We start from the raw sequence: 10205 nt of genomic DNA on the forward strand, positions 1-10205 counted from the left end.
GATTATCAGTTAGAAGTCATGTTTTTGAGAAAAAGTCAACCGAGAAATTTGTGACGTTGTCACGCTAACTGACATTTTTGGGTAGCGAGAGCATAGACGAGGGGTCCTCAAATACCAAACTTGAAGGTCCACAATTATTTTTTTTCATACAAGCATGGGCCCATTTATTCATGTCGGTCAAGTACAAGGCAGGTGGAAGGTGGTTTTCTTTTGACCAAACATAAGTACAATGTACATTCCGATTCAATAAAAATAACAAAACATTTTTGACTAAAAATACATAAAAAGAAACATGCAAGTACACTAAATTATTGACAAGGTCTGTTGTTAAGGTGCAAACAATACCTATTGACAATACATTTTGTAACTGTCAAACACTGCTGGACAAAAAAGAAAACATGTCCAAGTGGTACAGTACACGTTCACTTGTTCAGAACATGAATGACAAGCTCTGTCATTAAGGCGCAAACATGACAATTATTGACAGTCACTTTAACTGTAAAACACTGCTAAATGAGAGAAATGGCACTTGGCCGTTTACTCACATCATCAGCCAGTACTTGAGTGCGTCTGAGAGTGAGATTTGTTTGATTTTTGTTGTCATTTCCTCCTCTTCTTTCCCTTTCAACCTTGCTGTCATCGCTTCAGTCATTCACTCTTTTATTTTTTTCTCCATCAGAGGAAGGCTTCTTATGTTTGGCCAACACCCACGACGCTCTGAGTGAGCACTCCGTTGCAATTTGTCGTTGTGTCATAGATTTAACAATAACCTTGCTCGACTCTTGATATGACTGCTCCAACCTGTTCATTTCTTGCCTTCTCAATTCTGATTTAGAAGGAAAGTTCAGCGGGGCTCTTTAACATAGTGGCGTTTCACATTTTCATGCACTTTTTATCAGAGCAACTGTCTTGAAGCACATAGGTTTGCTACTCGCAGTTGGTAAAATGGACGCCTATTTTTTTCAGTCCATTCCTCATTGAAATGGCGATTTTCATTGTCTACTTTTCCTTCTTTTGGTCAACTTTGAGCATGCCGTTTTGTTAGATTCGGTCTTCTACTGGTGGCATGTAAACAGATTGCAAAATGCCGGGCGCCACTCGTGTTTCGCACGGCTGCGGTCTGTCCGCTCTAGCTAGCAGCTTGCGGGCTCTCTCAGCCAATCAGCGCATCGTTGTCATAGAGATGACAACAGAAGTGGGAACATGGAAGATATTTGACCAAAAATGAAACTTAGCGATAGAATAGTAGCGCATCGTTGTCATAGAGATGACAACAGAACTGGGAACATGGAAGATATTTGACCAAAAACTGAAACTTAGCGATAGAATAGTAGCGCATAGCCACAGATAAGCGATTCATACAAATACATTTTTTTAAGTGCCGTTTGCTCAGGGTCCGGAGAGATGTGCGCCTTAATGGCGTACTGCACGCAGGCTATTTTTAGACCGTGACGTCGCATCGTAAAGCCGAAGTGGGACATTATAGACCCGGCCGCGCATAGAAACCATGTTAAAGGTGCTACTTTTCTCCGGTAATCTTTCAAAAACGAGCATGCCGATCACACATTGCTTTTTTGGAACTTGTAGAAACGACTCTAGACATTATGACATATGTTACGACACAAACGGATGTTTTCTTCATATGTTTCCCGAAACCAAAAACTCAGAGGAAAAAAATATGAAAAATAAATCAACTTGCGCGGACTTTTAACGACAGCTCGGTGAATCCATTCACATTTTATATGCAGTAAACATTTTGTTGGGTTGGCATGGTCTTTCCGAGGACAAAGAGGTAAGCCATTTTGATATTTTTAACTTATTTTTTAGCGTGACGTTGGCCGTGTTGCTTCTGTCTAACAATGAATGACCTGAAAAGAATGGTAGGCTATCTGACTGCCACTGTTGCCTTTTCTGTTAGTAAAAAAAACAACTTTAGTAAGGGGGAAGTGTAAATAAATGATAGAATTAAGGTTTGTTATCACTGAAAAAATTCAAAGTGGTCGTTGGCTGTCACTGAGTAGCGTAGCATTTGCGATCGCTACACAAAACGAACTAAATTACCCCCAAGATCGGTCAGGGACGTAGGACAACCAGAGGATATAATGTATAAGAAAGACAGGGCTGGTGGTAAAGGATAGCTTATTGAAACAGGAGAAGTCAGTCGCGTCGATAAAAAAGCTAAGGCTATGCTTAGGTCGGCTCGTTTATTTTGTCTTTTTCAGCACTCGACACTCAAGCCATCTATTTAACAGAACATTTTTTATGTTCTTCCACATCTTTGCCAGTGAATTTGGCACCAGGGACATCATTGTCGGAGAGAATTGGTAGGTTTAACTCCCTAAACAGCTCCTTCGTACACGATTTCCATTCATTTACTATTGGGGACAAGCTCTCATTTGTCCCCCACTTAGCAACAGTAGCTAACGCCATGAATATTAATGAGCGGAAGTGACGTTTTGCTTGCGGTACGCCATTGAGGACCCCGGGCATAGACGTTCCATTTATAGACCCTACCCACCGACATCACAAAATCACGTGCTCGCTGTATGGTTCCGCCCACTTGTCTGTCATTTTGTGTCTGTATTATCAATGGTCTCAATTGATCCAGCAAGTTAAATGCATTCCATGGAAGACCCGGTGCTTTCGGATGCCGTAAACTCACTTGATGCGTTGCATAAAAGGCGTTATGTGGAAAAGCTTCAGTTTATCCATTCGCCAGATCCACATTTGATGCCTAAATCGATGTTTTTCGACCCGCTGTCTCCGCCGTATTTGCCTGACATCTGCTAGCTACCCTGAACTGTACAACTATCTTGTCCACACAAAATCAGCCTATTCTCACGATAGTTTGAAAAACTTTAAGAGCTTGGAGGCTTATAAATACTTCGTTGCCGGTTGGGTGAAACAGGTCCTCGTCCATGAAAATTCGGCAGGAATCTATCTTGTGCTTGTAAAGGTGAGTTACGAAATTTTCAATTCAAAATCTTTTGTTATTGCTAACATCCACTGTCAAGTCTAATGGATTTCATGTCGTTTGTCAATGGAGTTAGGGCTTTTAATGCTTCTATGGTTTAGCGATGGCACTCTCACTACATACATACGTGTATGTTGTCGGCGATTAGCCTAGCAATGATCTTAATTGTGGTTGTCAGCCCAAAACCCTCTAAATATATATTAAATGCATCTTACCAGATATAAAATGACTACTACATAATCTGTGGTAATCGTTTGGAGCCTAGTTTTCTCGTCGAATTGCAGCAGCCCATCTCGCTCTCTTCTCTCCGGGTCTCTCGGAATCCGGTAGAACTTCAAGTCTCTCCGTCTTCTCCATCTATCTTCTCTGTTATTGCAACCGACCGCCACACACGCCTTCACCATTTTGATTATTAATTTTAACGAGCAGAAAAACACGTCGTAAATAGGAAGAATGTACGTAGCCGTAACAGGGAAACATGATGTGTTGACGGACAATTGGGCGGCACCAGTCAGGAGGAAGGAGTTGTGACGTCACGTGGGTAGGTCTATATAGAACTAGATGCGAACTGTCGGGGTTGCCGGCGTTAGAAACCGGCGGCCATCTTAAAGCAGTGGAGGTCTCTCAAAGTGTGGAAGTATTATTCGAACACGGAAAGCTCTACTGTATGCCGCTAAAATACTTTGAACTCTGCGAAATCTTGACGGTTTGTCAAAGGTTTGGTTTACTAAAAAGATTCTATTGTCCAGGCTGTAACAAAGCGCGCATTTGGCATCCAATTCTATGAAAATGCCCCGATTCGACACCTCGAGCAAGGCACCGACGTGATGCTGCGCGCGCGCATGCGCAGTGAGTCCCCCCCGCCCCACCGGGAAGGAACGCGTTGCGTCCGCGGACGGGAGGGAAGGAAGGAAGGAAGGAAGGAAGGAAGGCAGGCAGGCAGGCAGGCAGGCAAGCACTGGCAGCCCTAATGGCGGAGAATGTGCGCTCGCCTTTCGACTACCGGGAACCACCGACGCTCGATAGCGACGGGGACGGCGGCAAACCGCCGCCGTCGCGGGGGTAAGTGGCCGTCTTTGGGAGCGCTTTTTCTTCCCTTCCGCCCTCGTATTAAGCGGGCTTTGTTAGCATGCTTCTGGCCGCGCGTTTACGCCAGCTACCCGCCAACCCCTCGTTTTCATGTGGGATTTTGCTGTGAAAAAGGACACGTTCAAGTATTTTTTTTTTTTTTTTTTGTGAGCCTTGCACGTAGCCGTCGCTGGCTGCCGCCGGCGCTCCCCGACCGATCCGGTTCGCCGTGATGTTTTGGCCAGACGGGGAAGCTAAATGTTTAGCCGCGACTTTAGCATCTCGCCGAGACTCTTTTAGGAAACATCAGCCGGACTTGTGGATTCCAGACGATATCGATGCATCAAAAACAACCAAAATTTCGAGATGTAAACAAATAGATTTCACGTTGAAATCATGTCTCAAAATGGCTGACTTTAGCTTCCAGTGGATGAATGAATATCACCAACCTTTTGGTTGGAACGGTGAATAAATCGACCTTTGTCATTTTGAATGTCTGTTTTTCATTTTAATTTGTTTTACCAACATTTTTTATTTAAAAAAAACAATATTCATGATAAAAAGAGTTGTAATTGAGACCTAGCGTCCACATTTTGTGTCACGGAAGCCACACTTGTTTACCAAATTGTCAATACTGTGGCCTTTTTGAATTTCCTAAGATCCCCGATAAAGGGTCGAAAATACCATGTTACGCATTGATGATGTTTACATATGTGTCGTTCAAGCGGGTAAATGTCTGTCGTTGCAGCCGGGCGTGTGGAAGAAAACGGAAGGGGACGCCGGTGAAGGTGTGCGACCGAGCGTACGTGACGGAAGACGAGGAGGAGGAAAGCACGTCCGAGCACAGCTACGGCCCCGGTCGGTACACGAAGGCGAGCTATCCGGAAACCGGAACGAGGTTGAAATCGAAGCCGTTCTTATCGTTCAGGTGACGGCCAATACCCGGAGGGCGCCGAGGACGGCCTCCGTCCCCCGGGGAGTCCCTACTACTTAACGGATCCCGCTCAGCTCTGGTAAGGAGGACTCGTTACCAGGGTAACTACGCGGACTCCGTCACCCCCGTTCCCGAGGTCGACCCGATCCTCAGTTTCGCTCCTCTTCCGCCAGCGTGCCAGAGCTGGGCGAGGAAGGGGCGGGCGGCGTCCGGGGACCCGTGCTTTTCCACCCGCCGCCCAATTGCAGGATACGCGAGGTGCACTGCGGGACTCAGGTCAGAGTTACCGGCCGTTCCGCTTTCAAATGGATTTCTGCCGCCAATTGAAATGAATACTCTTCTCGTCCCATCCGTTTGAAGCGGGAGGGCGGCGAACCGACGTCGGTTCCCCTCTCGGTTCACGTGGATTTGGACGTAAATGACGGTAACCTTGATTCAGGTGCGGCTGGTGGTCATAGCGATCCGAGACATCGCCAAAGGAGAGGAGATCACCGTGGACTATAGCTTAACAGACTGGGGCGACAACGCAATGGTAAGCCGTAGGGAATATGACGACTAGTTCCGTCATAGCTCCTAATATAGGACCGGAACTGACGGGACATCTCGCGCCTTCGACGGCGGCCGTCGGGTGCCCTATAGCGGGTTAACGACGCTAACGTTTGGCTTCCGCGCCCGCCAGGACGAGGACGCCGGCCCCCACCCGCTGTCTCTCTCCGTTTCGGATTACCTCACCCCCTCCTGGTCGCTGTCGCCCTCTTCCTCGCCGCCGACCCACTCCGAGCCCAGCGACTCGGACCGCGAGGAGGACGAAGAGGAGGAAGAGGACGAGGATGACGAAGAGGAGGAAGAGGAGGAGGAGGAGGAGGAAGAAGACGCGGAGGAGATGCGAGGCCGTCTGCTTCGACGCCGCAAGAAGCGCAAGATTCCCCCTGTGTTGGGCTCCAAGAAAAAGGCCGCGCCCGCCTCCTCCCGGGGGCCGGGGCGCCCTTGCTCGTCCTTCTCGGCGCCGCCCCCCCGGTCCGTAGCGGTCGGGGTCCCGGCCCCGGGGACCACCAACATCAACAATAACATCAACATAAACATCGGCGGCTCCGGCGGCGCTCCGGGGAGCCGGCGCCAGCATTGTTTGTACTGCGGGCGCCACTATCGCTCGTTGGCGCGCCACCTGGAGAAGCATCACGCCAACCAACCCGAGGTGCGCGCCGCCATGGAGCTGGCGCACCTCCGCGCGCATTCCAACGGCAACCTCCCTACCGCCTCGGGGGCTCACGCTCATTCCTTCGCCGTCCCGCAGACGTCGGCGTCCGTCCCCGCGCCCTCTCTCTTCGCCAGGGAGCGGGACTCGCCGGGTGCCCGCTCGGGCTCCGTTTCTTTCTCCCTCTCCCTGTCGCCCCCCGTCCAGACGAAGCCGGCGCGAGGCTCTCCGCCGCCGAGCGCCAGGCGTGCTGCGCCGCCGCCGCGCCGGGTGAACAGCCCCGTGCCGCCGCCGCCGTCCCCTCCCAGGAGAGGTCGCAGGATGAAGAGGGAGAAGCCGGAAGAGCGGCAAAAGGTGGAGGCGGACGGGGTCCAAGCGGATCTGGCTCCGCCCCCGACGCCGGAGCCAGACATCGATCCGGAAGAAGATTTAGATCTGAGCGCGGACGGTGACGCGGCGGAGGATAAAAATAGCGAGTCGGCCAGGTTGGGAAATTTTAAACTTGCCTACGCAGAATGTTTTAGCCTAGCGGCCTGCAAGCTCAACGAGAAAAACCCTGAAACGCGCCGAAAGTTTTGACGTGCCACAATGCTACTTCTACTCTCGCAGGCCACGGCGGCACCACGCGTTGCTGTCGTCGCTGTCGTCACTGGTGGCGTACGTCCGGGAGCGGCAGCGCGCGGCCTTCCTGTCGTTGGGCCGCACGCGGTCGGCGGAGGCCTGGCGTCAGTTGTGCCACGCCAGCCTCTCGCTGCTCATCCTCTACAACCGCCACCGCGAGTGCGAGGTGGCCAAGCTCACCGTCCGGGACTACCGCAAGCGCGCCCTGCCCAAGGAAGGCCCCCCCTCGGGCGCCGAGGCCCTCCTGTCGCCCTTCGAGCGCAGGGTCCTCTGCCACCTCCCGAGGGTGGGCGTCACGGGGAAGCGCGGCCGCGTCCAGCCCCTCATCCTGCCGCCCGACTGCGAGTCCTGCATCGAGCATCTCCTTCGAACCGCCGCCGACGCGGGCGTGGACCCCGAGAGCCCCTACGTCTTCTCCCGCCCCTACCACTCCCCCGCCACCCCGCTCCGTGGCACGGACCTTTTGAGGAACCTGGCGCGAGCCAGCGGCGTCGAGAACCCCGGGGCCGTCACCGGCGCCGGGGTCCGCCGGCAAGTGGCAATCCTCACGCAGCTCCTGCTCCTGGACGAGGGCGCGTCGCGAGGCGCCGCCCTTAAACGCTTGGAGAACTTCTTGGAGACGGAGTTCCACGTGACGCAGAACTGCTCGTCCATCCCCGGGGACGCCGCCTTAATGGCGCGGGTGGGCCGCGTGGTCCTTTACGGCGAGAAGGAGGGCGTGCTCTTCCGCGGCATGAGCCTGCAGCACATCTGTCTGGAGCTGGACGGTAAGCGGAACGGAACCCGGCCCGGCCGGCCGGCCGGCCAACTCACACCAACGTTTTCCCGACGCTTTCTAATCGCGCAGTCATGTCCGGCAACTCGCCGGACTCCTTCTCGGAAGACTCGGAGGCGGAGGACGTGAAGGCCGTGAAGGTGCCGGAAAAGGCGGAGGCGGTCGTGAAGAAGAAAGGCCCCGGTAGACCCCCGAAGAAGAAGAGGGCACCCCCTCCCGCGGCGGTCGGTCCGGCGCTCGCCGGTGCCCCGAAACGGAGGTCGCTCCCACCCAAATCGGGTAACTTTTCTCCTTCCTTCTACTTGATGTTTATTATCTCAGCGGTGCCCGCTATAGCAAATATGGCTCTGCTTTGAAGTTGGCCGCTTAGGCATAGTTTCACAGAAATACGTCAGAAACATTATCAGAATATGGCGGAAAAGACTTGAAGTTCCATTCGGAGACCCCCAATTAGGCCAAATTTCAAAACTGTCCAATATGCATGTGTGATACATCATAGGAAAGATTCAAATCTCCATTTTCTGGGGGAAGAAACATTTTGAACAGGAGGGCATTTAAAAATTAGACAGAAAAACCCGAAACGGAGTTGAGCGCACGCAAGTGCTGAATTAAAGACGCCACGATTTTAACGAGATATTATCGCGTACTTACCTTGTTTCGATCCAAAAACTCCATGTAGCATGTATCACCGAGTGTCAAGACACAGATGTGAATGGCGCAGCCGGATTTTGGGGGGATTTTATGGGTGAAACATGGTCATATAACAAGGGTCGCGATGCAGAAATGGCAGACATCAAGGAGTGGTGGAGATGTTCTTTTTCTTCTATTTACCCTTTTAAACTTTTTTTCAATTTTTCTTCATTTGCTTTGATTATCATCTAACATATGGGAAAAAATGCAACAGTTTCAAGAAAAATCAAAGCTATAGTTATATCAGTGACTTATTTACAGACACCATTTTTTTCATTGTGACGTCATTTGTTTAAAAGTTTAAAATATGCGAGTGAATAACTTTTTAAAGTCGTTTTTTTTTTCATATATAAATGAAATATTAGACATCAGTTAATGATTCAAAGCTAAAAATGACAGACGTTTTGAATAAGAAATATAATTCCCTTTTTAGGGGCTAGGTGGTAACTAAAGCGGTTGCTCGACATGTGTAAACAGGGGTTTCCAGGGTAAAACGGACAAATTAGAAATAGTTCGGGGGCTTCATGTGCCATGAATCTGCGATTGCAGCATATTGTTCTATCAAACACAACAGTTGTTTTGGCTTAAAATACATCAGTTTCTTTTAAAGAGGGGTGCAAGAGCAGAAACTGCTTTTTCAGTCGTGTCTGTTTTCCGCCATATACAGTACTACGTTTCTCCTTGAGGGAAGCCATCAAGCGTTGTACTCCCTCTAGTGGTACACAAAAAAATGGATGTTGCCTCTTTCAATGGCAAGCAATGAAAATATACCCACAAAATATGACATTGAGGGAGGAAAAAAACCACACACACACACACACAATTTCCCTTTCAACAGGGAAGCGCGGCGTGCTAAAGCGTCCCTGGTCGGAGGCCGAGCGCGTGGCCGTGGAGACTCACCTCAAGCGCAACTTGGCCGAGCTGCGCGTGCCCGCCAAGGCCGACTGCGAGCGCTGCCTGGAGCTCTGTCCTCTGCTCGTCAGCAATCAGCGCGACTGGCGCGCCATCAAATTCTACGTGCACAACCGCATCCAGCTGCTCAAGAAGCAGGGCCGGCGGGAGAGCGCCGCCTTGGCTGCCGCCGCCGCCGCAGCCACAGTCTGCTGAAGCGGCGGCTAAGGTGGGAACCGCCAGCAAAACCTATCTGGCGGCTGGCATCGGCGTACAAGTCACACACACAAAAAGCCAAAGAAAAAAGTGGCGCTTGACTTTTGGGTGTGGCAATGTGCCATCTGGACAAACTGCACATATTGTAGCATAACATGAGAGCCATTTTGATGACCAAACATGAATGTTTAAAGCAGGGCTTCTCAAGCGAAGGACATCTGGTTGTGTTTTCAGAATGACAACAAGTGCAAACTTGAACTTTCCATCTGGAAAACCCGACTTTTTGGCTCGCGTGGAGAAACGCCGCATCGACACGTCCGTTTTTGTCTTTGTACGAGGCAATACCGACGCCTGCGTTTTATCGCCCTATCCTTCCCATACCGGTATCGCTCCCACGCTACTACTCACACAGTTGACGTGAAACTGAATCATCGTGTGACCCAGTGGTCGGGAGTCGCTGCTTTAAAGGCCCACACGCGAGTCAACGGATATTATTTGATGTGTTGACGTATTAGTATATTAAAAAGGTGTGACAGAAGCGTGCCATCTAAAAAAAGTTGCCGATATTATTCACCTGACAAATCTTGTAATTATTCTATGGCTGTGATCTTGATGTTTTTGTCTTCTCTGTACATTGCTGTAGATATTATCTATATTAAAGTCAATGACTTTTTTTAAAACAGTCTTTTTCGATGTCTTTTTGGGTACATTACAGGAAGCTCTTTTTGAGTTTTCATTTTTCCCCTTCATCAATGTATATATTTAAATGCTACTTCCTCTCTCCCGTGTACAGTATGTCTTTAATATGTGAATTTCACATGTGTTCGGTACAATACAGTAT

At 50.1% G+C, this 10205-nt stretch overlaps 1 protein-coding gene across 2 annotated transcripts; it reads left to right on the forward strand.

Annotated features, from left to right (window-relative positions):
• Positions 1-3138: 3138 nt before the first annotated feature.
• Positions 3139-10010, forward strand: LOC130927657 (splicing factor, arginine/serine-rich 19). Of its 2 annotated transcripts, XM_057853593.1 has the most exons (9): positions 3139-4036; positions 4791-4900; positions 4971-5055; positions 5150-5252; positions 5416-5508; positions 5656-6656; positions 6781-7559; positions 7640-7846; positions 9096-10010. In XM_057853593.1, the coding sequence occupies exons 1-9, from the start codon at positions 3945-3947 to the stop codon at positions 9362-9364; spliced, it is 2739 nt and encodes a 912-aa protein (XP_057709576.1). In that variant the 5' UTR covers positions 3139-3944; the 3' UTR covers positions 9365-10010. The 2 variants fall into 2 exon arrangements, with proteins under 2 accessions (XP_057709576.1, XP_057709577.1); XM_057853594.1 differs by lacking the exon at positions 3139-4036 and having other exon boundaries at positions 4828-4900; positions 4971-5077.
• Positions 10011-10205: the final 195 nt, after the last annotated feature.

This window comes from Corythoichthys intestinalis, chromosome 13, assembly GCF_030265065.1.
Source record: "Corythoichthys intestinalis isolate RoL2023-P3 chromosome 13, ASM3026506v1, whole genome shotgun sequence".
NCBI lineage: Eukaryota > Metazoa > Chordata > Actinopteri > Syngnathiformes > Syngnathidae > Corythoichthys > Corythoichthys intestinalis.